The 26145-nt window shown below is 38.5% G+C and overlaps 1 protein-coding gene and 1 non-coding gene across 18 annotated transcripts in view; one reads left to right on the top strand and one right to left on the bottom strand.

The window, feature by feature from the left end:
- Positions 1-26145, bottom strand: part of PRRC2C (proline rich coiled-coil 2C) — a 99496-nt gene that overhangs the window by 31373 nt on the left and 41978 nt on the right. For all 17 annotated transcript variants that reach the window (XM_060033886.1, XM_060033971.1, XM_060033912.1 and 14 more), the window contains 9 exons: positions 25942-25995; positions 20941-21574; positions 14463-14632; positions 13758-14007; positions 12524-12734; positions 9059-11311; positions 6610-6818; positions 2145-2299; positions 222-1035 (listed from right to left, as the gene is read on the bottom strand). In XM_060033886.1, coding sequence (XP_059889869.1) covers positions 222-1035; positions 2145-2299; positions 6610-6818; positions 9059-11311; positions 12524-12734; positions 13758-14007; positions 14463-14632; positions 20941-21574; positions 25942-25995 — 4750 coding nt within the window. The remainder of the gene's footprint in view (positions 1-221; positions 1036-2144; positions 2300-6609; positions 6819-9058; positions 11312-12523; positions 12735-13757; positions 14008-14462; positions 14633-20940; positions 21575-25941; positions 25996-26145) is intronic.
- Positions 8902-8974, top strand: TRNAE-UUC (transfer RNA glutamic acid (anticodon UUC)). Its single transcript has one exon. It is a non-coding gene; the product is annotated as a tRNA-Glu (tRNA).

Below are 26145 nucleotides of genomic sequence, written 5' to 3'. Positions count from 1 at the left end.
ACAAAGTTGTGTCCATAAAATATGGCTGTTAAAAATATAACACACTTGTCTTAGAAACAAAGGTGTTAAGAAAGGAAGCTAAGAAAAGATTACTGTTACTGCTTCCTACTGACAAAAAAGAAATGCCTAGGAAAAAACATACTGAGTATATAAATAAAATTGAAAACAAACCCCCAATTCCCATGCCATATCCCACCCCTCACTTCCTGTTGCACACTTACATTTCTTAGAGATGTCATTCAACACAGCTGGTGGGGCCACCTTGTTATCCCATAATTCAGTTGTAAGAGTGCCATGTGACTGTGGGGTCTGGATGGGTTTTCCTGTGGCTACATAATCTGTGCCATTAGGTGTCTGAGCTGAAGGCAGTCTAATTGAAGGAGGTGGCTGTTTTGAAGACTGTGTTGTAGTCTGTAGTGGACTCTGGACTGGTTTGTGAGTCTGTCCCTGAGTCTGGGCTGGGGCAGTAGGGGCTGGGACTGAGACTTGGACTAGGGCAGGGGTTGGGGCTGGGATTGAGGCAGGGACAGTCGGGGCTGAGGTGGGGGCAGCTGGGGCTGAGGTGGCTGGAGGTGGAGCTGAAGCTGGTGATAGAGCTGAAGCAAGGATAGGAATTGAGGCTGAGGCAAGGATGGGGACAGAGGCTGGGGTGGAAGCAGAGGCAAGGATTGGGGTTGGAGCTGGAGCTGGAGAAGAGGCTGTGGCTGTAGTTGAGGTGGAGGCTGGAACTGGAGCTGAGGCTGAGGCTAAGGTTGGGAGTGGAGCTGAGGTGGAGGTAAAGACTGGGACTGCAGATGGGGCTGGAACTGGAGCCGAGGGTGATGCTAAAACTGGAGCTGGGGTTGAGGCTGGAACTGGAGCTGAGGTTGTGGCTGAACCTGGAGCTGAGGCTGAACCTGGACCTGGAGCTGAGGCTAGAGCCAAAGCTGGAAGCTGTGCTTGCTGGGTTCCCGTAGCCTGTTTTTTGGCAAATCTTGGCGGGAGCTTAGAAGTCTGACTTCTTCCTTTTTCATTTGCATTCTTTTTATTCCAGACCTTAAAAAATTTGCAGGAATCATTTGTGTCAGTAACACAGCTGAAAGTAATAGTTCATACACAGACATTCCAACAAAGCTATCTACTGCTAATTTAGCTCCTTTACTTTACAAAATAGCTACTTGATATAGTAGCTACAAAATAGCTAATTTAGCTCCTTTACTTTACAAAATAGCTACTTGAATAAAAACATCAAGGTTGCCAATGAGATTTTAAATTACAAGATGCTATAGGGGAAAAAAGACAAATATGTATTATATATTCTTGACATACAGGTCCACAATCTCTTTTCCACTATTCTGAAGTTAAAGAAATTAAGGAAATTCGCACTAAATTCATTTGGCAGCAAAATCTGACCCCACCTGACAAAAAATTACTGACTTCACTCAACTCATGTTTGCCACAGAAGCATTAATCCTGGGAGTGTTGCTAGGTATTATGCTATATAAAACACACACCAATGTATCTTCCTAAACAATAATAACAAATAAATGACTTCTGAAAATATCTAGTCCCAAGAATTATATCCAATTAAACTCAATATTACCAACCACATAGGATTTTTACAGTGTTTCCTGCTTTTAAGCCTCTCACCTGTTAGGGCTCTTTATCGGTATGACCTATGTGCTCTATTTATTTTTATCCTCTGTCAGCATTTAGTAAAATGGGTGTTGGGTTGATCTAAAGGAAATAATGTATCGTGATTCATACTATGTATTTCAAAGAACTAATTTAGATTACAACAGAAACTTGTATAGGTCAAGAATCTGCAAGTTATTAGAGATCATGGCAGCTGTATTCATTAAGTTTCCAAGATGATTTAAAATTAACCCTAACTCTGCAATGAAGTATGATGGGGCAAATAAGATATATTTTGAAATAAAGTAAAGATGGTCTTCTCTAAGGCAAATGGTGAGCTAGTGATTACATTCTACTTAAAATTTACCTCATTCTGGTTAAAAAGTTTAAAGTTGTGAAAACTCGGGTCATTCTCAAAACTTGAATAATAACTGCAGCCCTGACCTTATAGGTGGATAGAAACCTTGACCATTTCCTAGTATATTTTGGGCAACAATCTAAATAACTAGTAACAAATTGAAACGCTATACCTGAATGATTTGTTCTTCCTTCTTTCGGCGTTCTTCATCCTGTAAACGTTTCTGTTGTTTTTTGGATACAACTTCAGTAAAACCATCATCATTCAAATTTGACTGGGGGTCTTCAACTACTGTTACTTCAGGATGGTCATCAATTATAACAACACCTACAGATATACAAAAAGATTTAAAATGATATTTTTTTGCAACTGAAAAGATAAATAGAAATGTTTAGTTCAGTAGTGATTAAACAATAAAAGATATGGCAAAGATCTAGTTCTCATAACTCATAGTATATAAGTCATTTCCCACACCATAAAATGGCCATTTAGCAGCAAAATTTGAAAAGATTTCATAGATATATGAAAAAATTTCATAAACAGGTTAAAAGTCCTGAGACTATCTACTTTGAATGATATATTATACATCCTTTTTTCTTAAGCAATATAGTGGTAGTGCCTTGTTTTTTAAAATAAAAATCAAGGGCTTCCCTGGTGGCACAGTGGTTAAGAATCCGCCTGCCAATGCAGGGGACACAGGTTCGAGACCTGGTTCGGGAAGATCCCACATGCCGTGGAGCAACAAAACCTGTGCTCCACAACTACTGAGCCTGCGCTCTAGAGCCCGTGAGCCACAGCTACTGAAGCCCGGGCGCCTAGAGCCCGTGCTCCGCAACAAGACAAACCACCGCAATGGGAAGCCCACACACCACAACAAAGAGTAGCCCCCGCTCTCCGTAACTAGAGAAAGCCCGCATGCAGCAACGAAGACCCAACGCAACCAAAAATAAATAAATTTATTAAAAAAAAAAAAAGAAAGAAAAATCAAAATTGTCTTATCGTAGTCAAATCACTTAAACTCTACCTCTCCCAGCCTCAAGATGTGTGCTGTGCTATTAAAGATCTACATAGTACTTTATCTCATTTGCATCTAACCATTCTAAGAGGTGGGTATTACTATTGTTTCCCCTTTTCAAAGGATGTATGTAATAAGCTCTGAGAGGCTGATGTGCTAACAACGCGGTGTTGAACAACTAAGCTGGTCTTATAATTCTTAATGCCTCTAGTTTACGTAGACTATTGTCTATAATGTGGAGCTGTTAAATACCATGAAATACATGTTAAAGTTCCATGTGAATGTAAAGTGGCATAGATGTACATACATCATAATAACCCAGTGGAAGAATAATTCAAGATATACTTTCAACTCATTCTCTAACAATTATTCTGGCTATCTTGTTAAATTATTCTAGGGCTTCCCTGGTGGCGCAGTGGTTGAGAGTCCGCCTGCCGATGCGGGGGACACGGGTTCGTGCCCCGGTCCGGGAGGATCCCACATGCCGCGGAGCGGCTGGGCCCGTGAGCCATGGCCGCTGAGCCTGCGCGTCCGGAGCCTGTGCTCCGCGACGGGAGAGGCCAAAACGGTGAGAGGCCCCCCGTACAGCAAAAAAAAAAAAAAAAAATTCTATATTCCAGTGAGTATAAGAAATCTAGATCCATTAACTAATACTTAGAAGAAAAATAAAAATAGTCCAGGTGATGTGATTTTGGGTTGTAGGCATAATGTTTGCACAATAAATATAAGAAAAGGGTGAGGCAATTCAAATAAATTATTTTAATTTTGCAAATATAAATATATAATATGTTCTGATCGGGAAACACATAATAAAAATAGATACTCGCTGGGCTTCCCTGGTGGCGCAGTGGTTGAGAGTCCGCCTGCCGATGCAGGGGACATGGGTTCGTGCCCTGGTCCGGGAGGATCCCACATGCCGCGGAGCGGCTGGGCCCGTGGGCCGTGGCTGCTAAGCCTGTGCGTCCGGAGCCTGTGCTCCGCAGCGGGAGAGGCCACAGCAGTGAGAGGCCCACATAACGCAAAAAAAAAAAAAAAAAAAGATACTCGCTTGGGAATGATACATATACAATTCAGAATGGTGATAACTTGCGGGGCCTGGCAAGAGAATATGACCATGGAGTGGATCATAGAGAATCTACTGGCAAACAGTTCCTTTTAAATAGCTAAAAATTTGCATTTATAGAAACACTGACAGGGAAACAAAAAATAAATACTAAGACTGGCTTTCACTCTTTATAAACCTATTACTGTTACTGTTTTTCTAATAAAAGTTTAATTTCAAAGGAAAAAGCCAATTGATTCTGATTTATCTATGACGCTTCTACTTGTGTTCTAAATCCTTTAAGAAATTAACTGTGTATAACACAACACTGTAAAGCAATTATACTCCAATAAAGCTGTCAAAAGAAAAAAAAAGAAATTAACTGTGTAAAATGGAGCATATGCTCATCTCAATGCAAGGTTTTAGTCCAACATTTCTAAGGATGTCATGCACTCCAGTATTTCAGACTTGTGAAGAGACCTCTTCACAATTCTAAATTCATCTCGGTTTTTCACTTAAACTAAAAAGTGTGTGTGTTTAAAGCTCATCTTCATAGTCATGTCATCACTCATTATTATTATTTTTTTTTGCGGTACGCGGGCCTCTCATTTGTGGCCTCTCCCGCTGTGGGGCACAGGCTCCAGACGTGCAGGCTCAGCAGCCATGGCTCACGGGCCTAGCCGCTCCGCGGCATGTGGGATCCTCCCGGACCAGGGCACGAATCCGTGTCCCCTGCATCGGCAGGCGGACTCCCAACCACTGCGCCACCAGGGAAGCCCCATCACTCATTATTTTAATTTTCTTGCCTAAGGGCTCCGTTAGAAACCTTTTGAATAGTTCACTCAATTACATGAAGCATTTACGGACATGTGAACAATACTTTGTTCTCAACACCCTGTTCTTGCCTGGTGCTTTGCAACGTTTTGGGCTAATGGGACATTATTAGGAAGACCATTTTTAGGAAATTATAGAACATTTTTAGGAAAAGAACCTAAAGATGACTCTTAAAATTAACTTCAACAAGTTAAAACTAATAGCTCAATTTCCATTATCAATTCAGAAATAATTTGACTTCTTACCTTTTTATATTGTGTTAATCCAATAATATAATACTTTGCAAAATTTCTACTCCAGAAGTTGTTTGGAAAAAGAGAAACTAGTAAACAAATATTTGAGAAGTCTGCCATGTTCTGTGGACTTTTGTAATCTTCACTTGTCATTTTCCAAATGTAGTGTTTAGATGGATGTTAATCTCTTCTCATGGACCACAATAAGATTAGCATCCAAGCTTCCTATGGATTTACTTTAATCGCTCTCTCTAAATCAGAACTTTCCAACTTTAGCAGTATTAACATTTTGCGCTAGCTGTCCTGTGCAGGGTAGGATGTTTAGCAGCATTCCTGGCCTATACCCACTAAGATGTCAGCAGCATCCGGCCACCAGTTTTGACACAAAAAATATCTCCAGAGATTGCCAAATGCAGAACCATCCCTGTTAAGAACCACAGTTCTAAAAATTCTTAAGACGCGCAATTAAGATAAGTTTCTTTCTTTCCCATGTGAATCCTAAAATGGTAGTCTAGAATTAGCTCTCAAAAGTTTGCGTGCATTGGAATCACCTGGAGAACTTGTTAAAACACAGATTGCTTCACACTCCAAGAGTTTCTAATACAGCAGGTCTGGGGTAGGGCCCAAGATTCTGTATTTCTCACAAATTTCCAAGTGATGTTGATGGTCTGAGGACCACGCTTTGAGAACCGCTGGTCTAGAAATAATAATGCCAAAGTCCTGGGCCCAAATCAAATTTAGTATGTATAAATAAGTATTAACTAGATGAAAGAAAACTCTCATCTACATCTCTAATACTGATATAACAAAAGTACCTAACCCAAGTTTCCCATTACTACTATCTGGTCTTAACTTAGTAAATCTCTCAATCTTATTCAGTATTTCCAGCTTAAGTCTCATCTGAATGAATGGCAAATAGCACATTTTTACATGTATCAATATAAGTGTCTACTCATAGAGATTCCTTGTTAACTTCTTCATCAAATATCTCCTTCTTGCTGTGTTGTCCTTCATATTTGACATCCTATCACTCTGTGGCTTTCTGAAAGCATTTATCCATAGCAACACTACCTCCCATCCTATTATTTATTCTCTATTCATCGTATCTTAGATGCCAATTTTATCAAGGTCATAACTCACTGAGGTTAATATTTCTTTCCTTTCAGACACAGAATATGTACAGATATAACTAAGCACCTTCACATTTGGTTTTCTGTGCTTCCCCACACCTGTCTAGCAAGGTAGCGTGGTTAATTTCCTCCTTTTTTTTTTTTTTAAAGAAGAACAGTGAAACTCTGTGGGTTATCTTTAACAAGAATTTTATCAAGCACTCAAGCCTATGCTAAAAGCTGGTGTTATTTCAGTTAAAGCTATATCGGTGATTCATAACCAGTCTCCATCTCTACCTTGAAGTCCAACTCTTTCTTTTTTGATGACTTCTTTATTTACAGTATCTATTTAAATGTAACAAATAGATAAACAGATAGATATATAAAAGGGACCTGAGACGCACTTGCATAGTTGTTGAGATCAAACTGTGATAGTGCATCCACTTTCTCTTTGGGTTTTTTAGGGCCTGGTTTGGGCTCTTCTCTTTTTTTCCCAGTAGAATCTTTGGAGTTCTTTTGTCCTGTACCATTAGGGGCTCCTTCCTGGTGGTGTGCAGAGCTGCCATTGACAGGATCAGCACCAGCTGTGCCTGCCGACTGGTCATCAAATGGCCTACAAAATAATAATTTGAGATTTTATTACTACCTCTACATATCCGAACAAAAGAAAAATGCTCTTAGTGGCAGTTTCTAAAGTTCAATCTAAGAAGAAATAACAGTGGGATAGAAGACCCTAACTCTAAAACCAACAAGCTTTAGTGACTTTGGTTGGGTACAACTTCACTAAGATGGAGCTTCCCAGTAAAGGAGATAAGACAAGCTCCTTAGGATTCTTTCCAGCAATTAAATTCTAAAATTCTAATTATCCTCTGAAGGTTCTTATCGTGTCTATTCTTACTGTGTCTATCATGTGATAAATGAGCTATCAACATTGTTTACAGCAGAAAATTTCTGTGATCCAAGCTAGTCCAAAGTATTCACTAGTGGATCTTCTCCACAAGAGGGCAGCATATGAAAATGTCTTTTTAAAGAATTCTATGCTTATACTACAAGTATTTTTTTTTTTAAAAGTTCAATCAGATTTATATACATGTAAACATTTTAAAAACCAGTTTTAATATGGAAACGATTCACGTCACAAAACCAAAGGTATTTCTACAGGGTTTTTTTTTTTACCTAACAGATTCTTTTCTTGGGTTCATTTTATAAAAACTTCATGAAAATACACCATGAAAAATGGCCTTACCAATTCATTTCCAGCTCAGTCTATAGTATTACTCAAGATAAAAGCTTAACAAGAGCCTGACAAAAAGCATGACCTCAAACAGGTGAAGAATGAATTCATTTCTTCTAAATGGGACTCTTGCAAAACATTCATTTCACTACAGCCAGTAACTGCTATTTCTGCAGGTTCAAAGTTGTTATCATCTACATAGCACAAAAGTCTTGCTAAGTAGTTGAGATCTACAGTGCACACAAATCTGATCAATTTTTCCCTTGAGTATTATTACTTGAAATTCTAATAGTTTGGTTACAGTCAACAACTATTGATACGTTGTTATTTTAACTTATATGTTATCCTATTCTTTTGACTTTTAAAGGGAGATTTAAATTCTGTGTTAAGCAGGTACTCAAACACAACTGGTAGTATTATTTCCCTGGAACTTCGTCTAAATTATCAGAAAGCAAAAATATTTTCGCTGACTGGTATAGTAACCTGAAATGCTAAGTGTCAGTAACTAACCAATGCAGATTAAGATACTTTGCCTGAATAAATTTCCTACCAGCTCAGGCTGCAAATCTGGGAATTGGTTTTAAAAAAAAAAAAGAACAAACGGGCAGGCCATAATAATAGTTGCTTACTATATACCAGGTGTTACATTAAGTGTTTCACAAATATCATGTCACTAAATCTTCACACATTTTTATAAGTACTATTACTTTCTCCCCCTTTTACTGGTGAGGAAGCAGAGTTTATACCACTCGTAAATACCAGAGTCTAGATTTAAAACTAGGAATAACGCTACTTTATAATGTTTCCCAATACTAAACATAATAATAATAATTTACTATAACCAACATTTTAATATTTAAAAAAACAGACCAAGTTTAGCATAGCTGAGAAAAATTCTTTTAAAAACACCACCAATGACATGGTATTTATGTTACTGGTGGCCTTGGTGGTTGGGCAGGACTTTGCTTTCTAGGCCTCTCTCTAAGCTGGATCATTTATTGTAGGTTTGCAACTTGAGTGAGGAATATAATTTATCCTTAACTTTCAACATTCACTCTCCAGAAACCAGTACAGAGTGACTGTATATGGTTACAACATATTAATTTAAGTCCCAGAGGACACCTGTGAGCACCAGTTTTCCAAAGAGAAACCAAGAAAGAAAGGCAGGCTGCTCATCATCAGTAAGATGATTTACCAAATGGAAGACACTGTATAGGTCCTGCCCTAGGTGTGTAGATTTTCCCAAACCTACAAATTCCTAACAGGACTCTTTTGGGAAATGTAACGTAACAACAGGCAGACTCCTGAGACACACTAACCTCTTTCTCAAGCACCCTTACACTTTTAGAATAGAAAAAAATTCTAGGAGAAGAATGTCTTGGCCCTCTATAGGCTAGTTCCTTTGCACAGTTCAACCAAGAAGTATACTTTTAGCTTCGCTAAAGGTACAAAACTAGGGAATTCCCTGGTGGTCCAGTGGTTAGGACTCTGTGCTTTCACTGCCGAGGGCCCAGGTTCAATCCCTGGTCAGGGAACTAAGATCCCACAAGCCGCATGGCGGCCAAAAAAAAAAAAAAGAGAAGTTGCGTAAGTAATTATATCTAACACAAAATACTCACCCTCGTTTTCCACTTTTTGATGGTGGGCCACTTCTTCTTTCATTCCTAGGACCTGAGAAATTCCTTCCGGATTTGGGTGGACCATTGTTGCCACGCCGATTCTGGCGATCTATGCCAGGTCTCTGACTAGAAAAACTTCTCTTTGCTATTTCCCTTTTTGGAGGTAAAACATTCTCTCCAGCCTTCACAACCACTTGTGCATTCAAATCAGCATTTTTTTTTTCATCCCTTTCACGCCTCTCATTGAAATCACTGCTTTCAGAAGCTGTTTCCCATTCTTCATTTGCCTGATCTGAAGAGTTCTGATTAGATAAGTCTGGTGTCTTATTCCCAGAAACATCCCCAGCAGTATTAACTGGTTCTTGAACCACATTACTAACTGTGCCATTTGTGGGCACTGCCACCTCACTGGTTTTTGAAGCAGCCTCCCTCTCTCTTAGCCGTCTAAATCGGGGAGGTTTATCTTGCCTCGGTGGTCGGGTAGGACGCTGCCTTCGGGGCCTCTCTCTAGCTGGGTCAAATTTTCGCTCAAATTTTGGAGGCCGTTTATCTGCTGGCATAGGAATAAACTGCTCATGTCTTCTTGGTGGCTCTCCATCATCTGGTTTAGGAGCTTCTGCCTGCCTTGGGTTCCACTGATTGTCCCGATAAGCAGGTCTTCGTAAAGTGGAAGGGCGTGACGGGCGACCTCCAGGATCCCTTCCACCACGTCTGAATGTTCCCCCTCTGCCTCGCCTTGTAGGCTCTCCTTTAGGAAGGAAGCCTGGTTTAGATTTATCATCATCCCTTACAAAAGGTTTTTCTAGAGGTCTACTATCTATTCGGACATGATTTTCAGGCTTGAAAGAAGATGGAGGCTTTACAGGTTTTTTGTTTTCAGACCGTTCCTCTCTTTTGGGAAGTTTACCTTTGCTTAAACTATCCTTGTCACTTGCACTTTCATGAATTTCACTGTCCGTGTCAGTCTCTGAACCTCGCTGTCTTCTTCTTTTGGGAACTACTTCAAAATCAGAGCTCTCACTTCGTGTTTCACTTTCTTCTCGCTGTCTGAGGGGCCCTGGGGGCACATGCTCTGCTCGTGGCTTACTGTCTCTATACTGAGGATAGTCTCGAGTGTGTCCTCTACCACCCCGGCCACGCCCTCCATAAGAGCCTCTATAGCTTCGCCCCCTGGAGTAATATTCACCTCGGCCTCGACCTCTGTACCCTTGATCTGGAAACCAATCTCTATCTCTAGCTTCTTTCCAATAGGCCCTAGGGGGTAAAGCTGATTCTTTCTTAGCGGTTGGTCTTAAATCTGGTCGAGACCTCTCTGTAACAAGGTCTTTGCTGATGACTTTCTCAGGTTGCTTTTCTTCCTTGACTGTTGGTGCTGGGACAGTTTGCTGGTTTACAGTTTTAGCTGCAGGCTCTACCTCAACACTACTTACAGGTTCCAAAGGCTTCTCAGTATCCTGAGGTGGCTTTTGCACCAAAGTTGAAGGTGAAGTTTCTACTGAAGGAAATTTCTCTGGTTCTGGTTGAGGTGGCAGTGGAACCGACTGTGGCTGAAGCGGTGTTACAGGTGGTGGGGGTGGAGGAAGAGGCTCTTTCTTTTCTGTCTTTTCAGGTTTTGCCATTTTTTCGGTGACCTTTTCTCCCTTTTCTCCTTCTTTCTCCTTCCTTTGCTCTCGTTCTTCTTTCATATCTCTAAGTATAGGTTTTTTAATAGGACCTGATCTTCTCACAGGCCTATCATTACCTTCTTCTCTTCTGTTGGAGCTAGGCCTTGGGCCCCAACGAGTTTCCGATTTAGATTTATACAGTTTTTCAGGTTTTGGTCCTTCAGAAGATCGTATAAAGCCCTCTTTTTTTGGTTTTTCCTCTGACCTTTCTGCTGGTTCTTTTGAATCAATGCATCTGCTAGTTACTTTAGGAATGCTTGCAGATGGCTCATTTCTCTGCTCCTCTGATTTTTGAGTATGGTTAGATCCATGGGAAACACTTCTTTTCCGGGCAGGCTGACTTTCTCCAGCTGAAATTCGCTCTTCTTGAGTGGATACAGTCTTTTGATCAGGTACATCAAAACAAGCAGGCTGATTATTTGTGTCAGTATGATGAGGTCTAATGTCTTCCACTGATCTGCTTAAAAACTTCTGTACTTCTGTCTCACTTGATTCTCTGACAAAGTCTGCTTTTGGATGAGCCTCTAACTGACTATGTTCTACTGGATAAGCAGCAGTTATCTGTTCCTGATCCAATGGGGCTTCAGGCCTATGATAAGGAGAATTCAAAGAAATAACAGCCATCAAGGCAAAAATCTTTCTCACAGGTACACGTACAGCAAAATAACCCCTCTAATTTAAAAAGAAAAAAATGGATTCTAATCATAAAGAGCTTTATATGTCTCTATAAAAAGTTTAGTGCAACATTATTCATAATAGCCAACAGACAGAAACAACCTAAATGCCTACCGACAGATGAATGGCTTAAGAAAATGTGGTAAATGCATACAATAGAATGTTGTTTAGTATTAAAAAAAGAAAGAAAATCCTGCTATATGCTATGTCATGGATGAGGACATTACACTAAGTGAAATAAACCAGTCACAGAAGGACAAATGCTGCATGATTCCACTTATATATACTATATAATGTAATCAAACTCATCCACACAGAAGGCGATTGCCAGGGACTAAGAGGAAGGCGGAAATGAGTATGATTAAATGGGTAAAAAATTTCAGTTGTGCAAGATTAAAAAGTTCTAGAGATCTGTTGTACAACATTATGCTTATACTACACACTTAAAATTCTGATAGGAGGGCAGATATGCTATGTTTCTACCCCCACAATTAAAAACAAATGAAGCTCATTCCTTAAGAGGAAGTTTAGACCATGCTGATGTGAATTTTTAAGACCGAAACTAGTCATTTCCACTTATAACGAGAGTGCACTAGAGTAGGTCCATCTTTCCCACTGAATCAGAATTTTAAAACACCATAACATACTCCTTAAAAGGGCAGAAGTTCTAACTTCATGGTTATAAACTGTTAGAGATCACCAATTGTCTGACACTTCATAGTAACTCTGTAAATTAGTGTTTGTCCTCAACTCAGCCTTAGAAAACTTCCATAAGATATCGATAATTAAATGTCTACCATATTTCTCGTTAGTGGAAGAACTACATCCACACTTTAGCCACATTACATGTCAAGTACTTAATCAACAGCAGAATCTTGCCAATTTTAACATCTACCACTGAATTTCAGCATTTAACTAAGTGTACAGAACTACGTTACAAAATGCCCTAATCAATACAGAAATGCCAGAAAAAGGAAAATACGTCCTAGAATGAAATAAGGCATACTAAAATGGGAGAAAATCAGATCGGTGGCTCAGTCCTAAATCAGAAAGATCTTCAGAGAGACTACACAGTTTTCGTTTCCCCACAATATTCTATTGGTCTACTAATAATTTTAATAATTACCTTATATCCTCAGGTTCTTCTGTTGCCTTGGGAGTGGTGGCCTGCTGAGGCTCAGTATGAGGATAGGGATCTGACCCCCACATCATACGAGGCTCAGAAAGGGAAATTGCATGATCTCTTGCAGAGCGAGCTATATGCTCAAATGACTCAGAGCTGCTCGGTGACCCTTCCATCTGGTCTCTTCTCATTAATGGCTTAGGAGGCATCATTCCTATACAAAAGATCAGAAAAAGATTGGGGGGTAGGGGTAGGAGAACGAAGGAAACAAAATCATTATAGACGTAGAATCTACATTATTACTTAATTACTATTTGGACATTCTATATTTAAACCAAAGAAATACTTTTGGCAAGTAAAACTGATTAATTCAAAAAAATAATCAGTGAAAATTATATTGAGTTTTTCTGTGAATGAAATTTTTACCGTTGCTTTTAAATAGATTTAAAAATTGAGGTAGCAAAGCAAGCAAAACCATAAGAACAGCCTATTTTACTTTAAAGGAAAGAAAAGATAATGCCTATAAAAATCAGATAACAAGCACCGTGACTCTACGCATGTTAAACATTATGACAATTACACCAAGTGATAAATTTTCAGAAAAACATTTTCTATAGAAAATCCCATTAATCTAGTTTAGTTGATCAATATGCTATAAATTATGCCTCTTAAATTTAAAATTTTCAGTGTAAATTTTAAAATAAAGATGTGATTCTTGATCATATTTTTGTCACCTCTAAATTTTCCTCTAGACTGTCTTGGTACTGGATTATCTGGATTTATTCTGATAAAGACTGCTATTTTATTTGTTTTTAGCTAAACTATTAGGAAATCCAAGTGTTAGGCTGGCAAATGACAGAGAAAATTGAAAAGCTGTAATATATAATATATGGACAAAATTCAAATGCTGAAACACCTGAAAGAATAAAAAACAATGTAGCGAATAACAGATATTATAACTAAGATAGCAATTTTCCACCTGAAAATTTTAAAATAGTATTTGCAAGAGAGAAAATATATTTTCTCTTTGGTCTTACCACACTGTTGGTACAGTACCTGGCATTTAACTACTCTGTGCTGAGAGAAGACACATAATTTTATGATTAAAAAGTCCTACTTAAGTTCTGACTAGATTATAACTCTCAAAGGAATTAGGACTAAAAACGTGGGGAAAATGAAAAACTTTGAACTTGCAAAACTGCAAGTGAGCCATGAGACAATGCCAACTTAAACTTACCAGGATGAATGGGTGGAATATCCATAGCAGGTCTACCTGATATCATTCGCGGATCCATGTATGACTGCATCATGAGCCACCTTGGATCAAAACCCATAGAAGCCAAATGCTGAGGGTGAGGCTGCATGGCCTGGTAAAGAGGTCTGTGTGGTGGTGGAGGGACAGCACCACTGGATGGCTGTGAAGGAACCGTTTGTGGAAGTACACCTTGCTGCTGCTGCTGCTGCCACTGCTGCTGTTTCATCTGTTCCTAAAAAAAGCAGGACCCTACATCTGAGACTTTAGTTCCATGTGATAAATTAATACAATCAATCAGAAAACAGGCTTTTTTGAAACCTTGAGGGAAAAGAATTCCAAACACATTTGACAGTGAGAGGTGGCAAGACAAAAGAACAAAGAATAAGTTATGACATTTTGCCTTACACGTGACTTAAGCAACTAATCACTCATTAATTATACTGCAGAAACCACTTCCTAGAACGGAAGATGGTTTCTATAAATGAGGCAGATGGAAAAAAGGAACGACACAGAAGTTTCACAGTAAAGCCCTTATCAACAAACTTTTACTAATTTAAAAGGAGGAAATTTTTCAGGGAAAATTTGTATGCTTTGTGTATTTTGAGTTTTATGTCAAATTATTTCTTATACTACTGAACAATAAACCTTTTTAATCACACATACAAGATAAAATGTTTTTATTGTTACCTGCTGCCGCTGGAATCGTGGTGGTAAAGACTTCTGAAACTGTTTAAAATAGCCAGATAATATAGCAGGCCGAGGCTGAGACCCTGACTCTGGTTCTGTTTCATGTGCTGCTTGTGTGGTCTCTTTTTCACTGTGATTGTTATCTTGTCTACTGAAAACTGGGTCATCCTCTGCCCAAAGAAAAGGTGAAAGATTATTATACTCATCAACGACACTTGACAAATACATGTTGTTTGTACTGGAGTGAAATAATTAGATTGATATATTTAAAAAGTTAACAAGGAAGAAAGCATCCTTACTCTAAAACACTTTTGTATTTTAATATTGGTAACCATCAATGAGGTAACATTAGATTAACAAAACCCTAGACCTTCTCAAAGCTGGATTCTTAAGACAGAAATCACATGCCCAAATGCTTTACCATACAAATGTCTGTATTTGATATTTTGTGATAATAAACCATTTCAAATACTACCTATTTTGCACTGTTTCACTAAATATTAACACTACTGTCAAAATTTACTTGGGGTCCTCTAGGACTTAGGTGAAAACATAAATGGCCTATAAATACTTAAAACAGAACATACTGGTTTACTTAAAAATTTTTTTGATCAGGGGATGTTATCTATAAAGAAAACTAATGAATCTAAGTCTGATGACAACAGTGATCACCAGCTATCTTCAAATATATAAATCATTATTCTGTGATATATCTGAAGATAGATGGTGATCACTCTGTTGTCATCAGAGTTTAAAATCATTATTTTATGTAAAGGGTATCAATTATGATACACGAGAAGGAGAATCACACACATCCCCCACACACAAAAAATGTTCTCATCCCAAAGAAAACCAGAGCCATATATACATTCTAGAGAATGCTATTTGTCACAACTACAAAGCCATGCATACTATAAATTCTTTTCTCAGATAATTAGGGGTGGATTTTAATGGGAAAGTTAATGTAATGCCAATGGTAAAACGATGCAGTAAAGAATCACAAATCACATTTTGTCTGTATTACATTCAATATTAAAAATGCTAAAAAAATAAAATATTAGCGAGAAAAGAGAGCCAAGTAGGTGCAACATTTAAAAATGAAATGGGTACATCTCATGATAAACCCAGCTAAAATTAAACTGCCATCAGAAGACATATAAAATGTGAATGAAAATAAACGTGTCACTAAATAACGATTATTAAAAACAAAAGCATAATTAATTAAGTATATATAGTGGCTGCTGATGGTTAAATTAATTAATCAGGGTCATTACATGTATTCACTGGCAGAACTAGGACTAAAATGCATTTCCTTATTTCTAATCCATGGTCCTTTCTCATTAACTGTGAATGAGATTCCCTAAGGTTGTTCTCTTTCAGAATTCATCAATTTTAAAGTATATAAATGTTTTTCATTTCTGTGGTGAGAAATTTTACTTTACCTTTTTTGAGTGTTTTGAGCAAAGTGCTTAAGATATATAATAAAAGCCCATTATCAATATCAACTTATCTCTAGACTGCTTAATATAAAAATTTGTGAAATCTGGTAACTAAACAAATAATCCACATGGGCTGTATCTTATTTTTTTTAAAAATTTGAGATAAAACACTCTTACTCTTTTTATAGTTACATTAAGGACCAAGTTTGAAGGTAACCCAGAATATAGATTAAAAACTTAAAGCAAAACTTTAAACAGCTTTATAACTTCAAGCAGCAGGGTCTTATAGAAAGAGCATTGGTTTTGAGGTAAAAAAAATTTCAGTATTTCCGTAACAGAAAATATACTGAAATAAAACTATTTCTATTTTAAATCACTGTTAACTCAAGCTATTCATTAAGACTGAATTTTACAGCAAGTTTGGAGCAAAGTTTTATTAATTAGAGTTTATAAGCTAAGTTGGGAAAGAACAAAAAAGCTGATTATAGCTAACAAAGGCTTTGGGTTTTTTTGGGCAGCACTGTGTGGCTTGCAGGACCTTAGTTCCCCAGTCAGGGGTTGAACCCATGCCCCCTGAGGTAGAAGCGCAGAGTCTTAACCACTGGACTGCCAGGAAAGTCCAGCAAAGGCTCTTTTCAAAAAGCATAATTACTGTCTGGTAAGCTTATAAATGACCTGTGGAAGCTTTTCTATTCCCACTGGTAGAAAAACAAATATGAAATTATGAACAGAGTACAGTCATTTAATTATGACAATCCAAAATTCCCATTAACCTCTATTCAACTTAAATTTTAGAGGTATTAACACATGTGAACAAATGAGATTTTATTTAGTAGTTAAATGTCTTGGAATCAGAAAAGAGTAGAAGAATCAGCATCTCCTAACTATGAAGCTAATATAATTTTGCAGACAAAATAGAATTAAAGGTCATCTAACTATATGGTATCTACAATAAACTCACTTTAGATCCAAATATGTAAATAAATTGAAAATGAAAAGATGGACAAAGATAGTCCATGGAAACAGTAACCAAAAGAGAGCAGGGTGGCTACACTAACATGAGACAAAATTGACTTTATTTATTTTTTATTTTTTTTGTGGTACGCGGGCCTCTCACTGTTGTGGTCTCTCCCGTTGCGGAGCACAGGCTCCCGACGTGCAGGCTCAGCGGCCATGGCTCACGGGCCCAGCCGCTCCACGGCATGTGGGATCTTCCTGGACCGGGGCACGAACCCGCGTCCCCTGCATCGGCAGGCGGACTCTCAACCACTGCGCCACCAGGGAAGCCCCAAAATTGACTTTAAATCAAAGAAGTTTTACAAGAGATAAAGAAAGTCATTAAATACTAATAAAAGGTTCAATACTGCAAGATACAACAATTATAAAACACTTATACACCTAGTAACAGACCATCAAAACGTATGAAGCAAAATACTGACAGAATTAAGGGGATAAATAGTTGCACATTAATAGTCAGAGGCTTCGGTCTTCCCTGGTGGTTCAGTGGTTAAGAATCCACTTGCCAGTGCAGGGGACACAGCTTCGAGCCCTGGTCCAGGAAGATCCCGCATGCTGCAGAGCAACTAAGCCCATGTGTCACAACTACTGAGCCTGCGCTCTAGAGCCCGTGAAGCACAACTACTGAGCCCATGTGCCTAGAGCCTGTGCTCCACAACAAGAGAAGCCATCACAGTGAGAAGCCTGCGCACTGCAACGAAGAGTACCCACAAGCTTGCTGCAACTAGAGAAAGCCCGTGTGCAGCAACGAAGACCCAACGCAACCAAAAATAAACAAACAAACAAATTTATATATATAAAAAAATAGTGGCTTCAACATTCCAATCCCAATAATGGCTAAAATAGCCACACAGAAGATAAATAAGGAAAGAGGACTTAATAAACCAACTAGATCCAACAGACATATACAGAACACTCTATCCCAAAACAGCATACACATTTTTCTTGAGGGACATTTCCAAGACAGATCACATTAGGCCACAAATCATCTCTCAAGAGTTAAAAAGATAGACATCACATAAAATATTTTCTCTAACCACAATGGAATGAAGTTAGAAATCACCAGAAGTAAACCTGAACAATTCACAAATCTGTGGAAATTAAACAATACACTCTTTAACAGCCAAAAGATCAAAAAAGAAAGTGCAAGGGAAATTGGAAAATACCTATGAGATGAATGAAAACAAAAGCACAACATACCAAAACTTCTGGGATGCAGCAAAAGCAAAGCAAAGAGGGAAATTTATAGCTATAAATGCTTACATTAAAAAACAGGAAAGCTCTCAAATCAGTAACCTAGAGTTATGACTTAAGGAATGAGAATAAGAAGAACAAACTAAACCCAAGGTTACTAGAAGGAAATAAAAATCACAGCAGAGATCAAGAAAATAAGAGAATAGAAAAACAGAGAAAAATCAATGAAAACAAAAGTTAGCTCATTGACAAGATCAACAAAATTGACAAATCTTTAGCTGGGGTGGGGAGGGGGTGAACTAAGGAAAAAAGGAGACTCAAGTTACTAAAATTAGAAGTGAAAATGGGGACAATACTACCAATTCTACAGAAATAAAAAGGATTATGAGAGAATTATGGACAATTGTACACCAACAAACTGGATAACCTAGATGAAATGTACAAATTCCTAAAAACAAAAAATCTACCAAGACTAAGTCACAAAGAAATAGAAAATGTGAATAGACTTTTAACTAGTAAGGAGACTGACTTGGTAATCAAAATTCTCACGACAAAGAAAAGCCCTGGACCTGATGGCTTCACTGGCGAATTCCACCAAACATTTAAACAAATAACATCAATTATTCTCAAACTTTTCCAAAAAACTGAAGAGGAGGGAACACTTCCTAACTCATTTATAAGGCCAGCATCACCTTGATACCAAAGCCAAACAAGAACACTACAAGAAAACTACAGACAAATATCTTATGAACACTGATGCAAAAATTCTCGACACAATACTAGAAAACAGAATTTAGCAGTATACTGAAAGTGTTATACACCGTTTACCAAGTGGGATATATTCCTGGGATGCAAGGATGGTTTAACATACAAAAATCGATCAATATATTATACGCTGACAGAATGAAGGGAAAATAACACATGATCATCACAATTAACACAGAAAAGGATTCAACGAAATTCAACACATTTTTATGATAAAAATACTCAAACTAGGAACAGAAGGAAACTACCTCAACAGAATAAAATCCACTTATGAGAAACCCACAGCTAATACCACACTCAATGTTGACAGACAAAGCTTTTTTTGTAGGATGAGGAACAAGACAAGGGTGCCTCCTTTTGCCACTTTTATTCAACTTAGTACTGGATAATTTTGAGGGATTCAACACTGCAGTGGAGGAAGTAACTGCAGATGTGGTGGAAACAACAAGAGAACTAGAATTAGAAGTGGAGCCTGAGATATGGTGGAATTGCTGCAATATTACAATAAAACTTGAATGGATAAGGAGCTGCTTCCAATAGATGAGCAAAGAAAGTGCTTTCTTGAGATGGAATCTACTCCTAGTGAAGATGCTGTGAAGCCTGTTGAAATGACAACCAAGGATTTAGAACATTATTACATAAACTTAGTTGGTGAAGCATTGGCAGGGTTTGAGAGGATTGACTCCAATTTTGAAAGAAGATCTACTGTGGATAAATGCTATCAAACAGAACGGACGTTACAAAGAAATCATTTGTGGAAGGAAGAGTCAATCGATGTAGCAAACTTCACTGTTGTCTTATTTTAAGACATTGCCACAGCGCCCCCACCTCAGCACCCTGATCAGTCAGCAGCCATCAACACTGAGGCAAGACCCTCCCTCACCCCCACAGCAAAAAGATCATGGCTCACTGAAGGCTCATTGATGGTTAGCATTTTTAGCAATAAAGTATTTTTAAGTTAAGGTATGTACATACAGCATATATGTATTTTTAGACAGAATGCTACTGCACACTTAATAGTCTATAGAATAGTGTAAACATAACTTTTATATGCACTGGGAAACCAAAAAATTCATGTGACTTGCTTTATTGCCATATCTGCTTTATTGCAATGGTCTGGTACCTAACCTGCAACATCTCTGAGGTATGCCTGTGCTCAAAATAAATGAAAGCAAGGTCTCAAAGAGATATCTGTACACTCACAGTCACATCAGTGTTATTTAAAATAGGTAAAACATGGAATCAACCCAAGTGTCCATCAACAGATTAGGTAAGCAAAATGTGGTGTGTGTGTGTATTTATATGATGATTAGTAGCCTTAAAAAGGAAGGAAATTCTGTAATATGCTACAATGGACGAAACTTAAGGACATTATGCTAAGCAAAAAAAGCCAGTTACAAAATGACAAATACTGTATGATTCCACTTACGTGAGGTACTGAGAATAGTCAAACTCACACAGAAAGAAAGCAGAATCACCATCCAGGGAGGGGCTGGGGAGAGTTACTGTTTAATGGATACAGAATTTCAATTTAAGAAGATGAAAAGAGGGGCCTCCCTGGTGGCGCAGTGGTTGAGAGTCCGCCTGCCGATGCAGGGGACGTGGGTTCGTGCCCCGGTCCAGGAAGATCCCACATGCCATGGAGCGGCTGGGCCCGTGAGCCATGGCCGCTGAGCCTGCGCGTCTGGAGCCTGTGCTCCGCAACAGGAGAGGCCACAACAGTGAGAGGCCCGTGTACCGCAAAAAAAAAAAAAAAAAAAAAGATGAAAAGAGTTCGGGAGATGGATGGTAGTGATGGTTCATTATGAATGTTTTTAATACCACTGAACTGTACACCTAAAAATGGTTAAGATGCTAAACTTTATGTTACATGTATTTTATCATAATAAAAAAAATTACACAAAAAAACATTTTAAAGTATCCAATAAAATTCAACCTTATCCAAAAAACACTAATCACTTTTATTCGGATTACATATTTTAAAAATACAAAAATATCCAATATCCACATGTAACATGAAGCCTTTTGTAAAGCTTATATAAAGACAAACAAGACTGTCATACCTTTGTTACAGCTGTTTTCACTTTCTGGTTTTTCTACCATAGGCTCTAAAGTAGGTTCTTTGTGTTCAATTTTTTCCTCCACCTTCTCCCTTTCTTTCTTCTCCAACTCACATTCCTTTTCCTGTTCTTTCATCTTCTGCAGTTCTTTTTCCTTTTCTTGCTGCCGTTCTAGTTCTTTCTCTTTTTCTTGCTTTCTTTCCTTCTCCATTTCTCTCTGTATTTCCTGCTCTCGCTCCAGTTCTTTTTCCTTCTCCTGTTGCCTTTCCCTTTCTTTTTCCCGCTCCTTCTCTCGCTCCCATTCTTGTTCTTTTTCAAGTTCTTTCTCACGTTCCCGTTCCTTTTCTCGTTCTTTTTCTCGCTCCCTTTCTCGAATTTCCTCTGGAGAGGGTTGTTTGTCCACTATACCAAGCTTTTCGTCTAATCGTTTAAGCTTCTCTGCACATGCTGCTTTCCTTTGCTCTTCCATTCTTCGCTCTTCCTCTTCACGCCGTTTACGAGCACGTTCCACTGCTGCAGAAAGTTCTGACTGTTGTCTTCTTCTTTGCTTCCATATTTCATCTTCATCCGGAACCTGTTGCTTAGGGGGGAAAGGGCCTGGTCTTCCAGGTACTGCCTGTCGGTCTGGAGGAGGATGCTGAAACATTAAGATAAATTATCAGATGAGTATGACAACAAAGGATATATCACAGACACGGAGCAGGAGCAAAATTCTCCAGTGTGTCAGAAATTTTCCTGAAAAACATACACGTTAAAATGTAAACAAGTAACAATGTGGGGAAAATAGTAAATCTAGTTAATTTTCGAGAATAATTAATCCAGCCATCTAATAAATATTTACTGAGAGTGTACCTATTTACTGTGCCAGACATTACTGCTCACTCAGTATTTGTTGAATAAAATTAGAAATTGCCACAACATGAATTTCAAAATCTATATTTAGAGACAAAGGAAATTTAGAATGTGAGTGCTTTAGCAGGAACTTCCAGAGATGGAATGCCTAAAGAGGGAGAAAAGAAGTCCATAAAGATGCAACATGGCACCACATGAGCCCTGAGAAGGTTGAGATACAGTTACAAGGAAAGAGCACACAGTCAAAGATGCTAAGTAAAGGACATGGAGACATTGCTGCTGCTGACATGCCAAAGGAGAGGAAATTCCTAAAAAGCAGCTTGGGTAGAGAGAATTCTATCTTTAAACTGAAAGATCCAGAAAGGCGTATCTAGATCCCATGGTGAAGAATGGGAGGATGACCTGAGAGGCTGAGTATTAATGATTTAATTTTCAACTAACATGTTCTAAAACAATTACTACAAAGCCTAAAAATGCCAGCAACTTTGCAAAGACAAGCAGGATGAAAAAAGCACATGAAGAGCTGCAATATCAAGGAACTAAAAAATTTGTTTAAAAAATATTGATTTTGGAGACTTCTGTGGCGGCGCAGCAGCTAAGAATCCGCCTGTCAATGCAGGGGACACAGGTTTGAGCCCTGGTCTGGGAAGATCCCACATGCCGTGGAGCAACTAAGCCCATGCGCCACAGCTACTGAGCTTGCACTCTAGAGCCCACATGCCGCAACTATGAGCCCACACACCGCAACTACTGAAGTGCACGTGCTCTAGGGCCCACGTGCCACAACTACTGAGTCCATGTGCTGTAACTACTGAAGCCTGAGCACCTAGAGCCCGTTCTCCACAACAAGAGAAGCCACTGCAATGAGAAGCCCGTGCTCAGTGACGCAGCCACAAAAAAGATTTTTAATAGTATTAGGGTGAAGAAACCTTAAAAGCCATTAGTCAGAATCCCTACAAAAGAGAAAATAATGATATGGTGAAAACACTGGACTGAATACAAAACAAAAAACCCAAACAAACCATGAATCCAGACTACCATTTACTAACAGTGCTGTCTTAGGCAAACCGTTTAATCTCTCTGGTATTTAGTTACTTCATCTATAGCTTGAAAGACAAGCTGCAAAAACAAAGTAATTATATAAACACACCTAATTTACACTGTAAACTCAGAGAGTAAGCATTTTTTAAAAAGCAACTTCACTGAAGTATAATTTACATAAAATGTGATATATATATTTTAACTGTATAGTTTGATGAGTTTGGACAAATGATAAACTTAGGTAACTACTGCCCCAATCAACATATAGAGCTTTTTCATCAGTCCTCTGCCTGCATCCCTGAGCTCAAGCAACCAGCAATCTACTTCTGGCAGTATAGAGTAGATCTGCCTTTCCTAAAATTTCACAAAAATGGATACATCAAGTTATATACTGTTTTGTATCTGGCTTCTTGCATTCAGGGTAATGGTTCTGAGGTCACTGTGTGTAGCAGGAGTTTACTCCATTCTATTGCTGCATAGTATGGCATCATAGGCATATTGTTTCATCTGTGGATGAACATACGGATTGCTTCTAGTTTTTTTGTTGTTGTTGTTTTGTTTTTTTGCGGTACGCGGGCCTCTCACTGTTGTGGCCTCTCCAGTTGCGGAGCACAGGCTCCAGATGCGCAGGCTCAGCGGCCATGGCTCACGGGCCTAGCCGCCCCGCGGCATGTGGGATCTTCCCGGACCGGGGCATGAACCTGTGTCCCCAGCATCGGCAGGCGGACTCTCAACCACTGCACCACCAGGGGAGCCCGCTTCTAGTTTTTTTTTAACTAGATATAAGACGGCTATGGTCATTCATGCCTAAGTCTTTGTGTAAATGTATGTTTTCATTCCTCTTAGATGAGTACCTAAGAGTGGAACTGCCAAGTCATATAGTAACTATGTGTTTCACTTTATAAGAAACTGCCAAACTGTTTTCCAAATTGATTACAAGGTTTTACAGCTCCATGAGCAATATATGAGGGTGTCACCTGCTCTGCATCCTCCGCAATATTTGGTGTCATCAGCCTTTTAAATTCTGGATGTGTAACAGAATTTCAATGTGGTTTTACTTTCCATTTTCCTGCTGACTAAAGATACTGAACATCTTTTCATGTGCTTATTGGCCATTTGTATACCTTATTTTAAGAAGTGAATGTCCAAATCATTTTGTTGGACTTTTTGTCTTATTATTGACTTGTAAGGGCTTTTAAATACACACACACCCCCATACAAGTTCTTCGTCAGATGTATTAATATCTTTCCTGTGATATCTTTTCTTCGCCTTAGAGATGTATTTCAAAGTCCAACTGATCGATTTCCTTTTTCTTTCTAATTCTTGAATTTTTTGTCTTATCTAAGACATTTTTGTTGGCCCAAGTTCATAAAGACTTTCTTCTACATTTTCTGCTAGATGTTTTAGTTTTAGCTTCTATGTGTATAGAAATGCTACAAAGAGCATTCAGTGGTTAAAAGGAAAATGACTGGTGGAGATGACGGTGATGGTGATGGTATGTGCACTGTCATTGTACAGTGATCAGGGAAGGCCTGTGCATTGTTAACACCTGAGCAAAGAACTCGACCACAGCAAGAACCTCGGAAAGAGTCTTCTGGTTAGAGGCAACAGCAAATAAAATGTCTTGAGGGTAAAATTAACACAAGAGCAATAAAGCTTGTGTGGTAAGAACAGAGAGGGAGAAAAGTAGATGAAGTCAGAAAAGGAGACAGAAACTTTAAAGACCATGAAAAGAACCTGAGCAAGGAATAACTGACCTAGTGTATGTATGTATGTATGTATGTGTGTGTGTGTGTGTGTGTGTGTATATGTAAAACATATACATGTAATATAAGATATATAAATATATACATATTTAAAGTTATATCTGCTATAGGAGAATTCGGGGTGGACGTAGTGGGTGAGAAGGCAGCAAGACAGGAAAACAAGACGACCTGTTAAGTCCAAATGAAATATATCTGGTGGCAGCAAGTACTCAGTATAGGAATATATTCTAAAGGTAGAGGTGACAATTTGCTGATAGATTAGGTTGGATGTAAGGTAAAAAAGAAGAAAGATTTAAGAGTGACTTCCACGTTTTAACCTCAGCAATGTCATTATCTAAGATAGGGAAGACAGTAGCTGAACTGCCTAAGTGTGGGTGGGGGTTGTTATGGTTTGGACTATTAACTGTCAGATATCTACCAGAGATCCAAGTGGAAATGCTGAGCCGACTGTTGAATACATGACTTTCGAAGTCAGGATAGAGCTTTAAGGGCTCAAGAAACTTACTGAGTGCCATCAGATGATCCCCCAGGGAAAGAATATAGTTAGAAAAAGAAATGAGAACACAGCCCTGAGCCCTCCGACACCCAAAGGTTTAAGTATAGGAGGTCCAAAAGGAATATAAATTTTAAAAAGAGAACAAAACAGTATGATGTCTCAAAAGCAAGTTTTCAAAAAGTTTTAAGAAGGATGGAGGGATGAAAAGATTAACTATGTCAACTGCTGCTGAGATGAGTAATCTTGTAAATGAATACAAGAGAACTGTATTTGGCAAGATGCAACAGTCATTACTAACCTTGATACTAACAGTTTCAAAGGTATAGTGGGGAGATGAGAACGTAACTGGAGAGGGTTAATGAGAGACAAAGTGAAGCCAGTAAGTGTAAACAGCTCACTAAAACAATTTTGCCATGAAGGGGAACAGAGATACAGGTAGGAAACTGGGGAAATGGAGTGTAGTGGGAGTTAAAGAAGGGTTGGTGTTTAAAACTTTTTTTTAAAGATGAGAGAGAATATTACTGGTAACTGATAGAAGATGGGATCCAGAGAACAAGTAGAAGGGTCGTCCTCAGGAGCAAGGGCAACAGGAAAGAAGTCAGACCAGGAAGGGTACTCAAATGGGAAGAAGAGCTGCTTCTTATTTTCTTAGAAAAATTAGGAATATGCTTATCAGCTGAGAAGGAAGAGGGACAGGCTAAAGAGGAAGACGTGCAGGAGCTACAAAGTAAAGTCAACAACTGTTTCATAAAAATTATAAATAAGAAACACACAGAGGACGTTTCCATTAAAACAAATAGGGCGAATAATACACACAGACCATTAACAAGCATTTAGTTAAAATTTACCTGCTGTGCAAGCAACTTTGGAGGTGGTGGCAAGTGTGAAGATGGTCCACGTTCCTATTATAAAGAAAAGGATTTTTACAAAGTAAGATAAAAAAATATCTACTTGAAATATTTCTGATTGCAATGTTTTTCAGTGAGACCAAAAGACTGCAAAAAGTAAAACATCTTTATCCTTTTCTCTTTTTAAATAAAAGTACATCAGTC

The sequence above is a fragment of the Delphinus delphis genome, chromosome 1 (genome assembly GCF_949987515.2).
Source record: "Delphinus delphis chromosome 1, mDelDel1.2, whole genome shotgun sequence".
In the NCBI taxonomy this organism is placed as follows: Eukaryota; Metazoa; Chordata; class Mammalia; order Artiodactyla; family Delphinidae; genus Delphinus; species Delphinus delphis.
The sequence above is the reverse complement of the archived record's forward strand: the minus strand, read 5'-3'. Positions and strand labels throughout refer to the sequence as shown.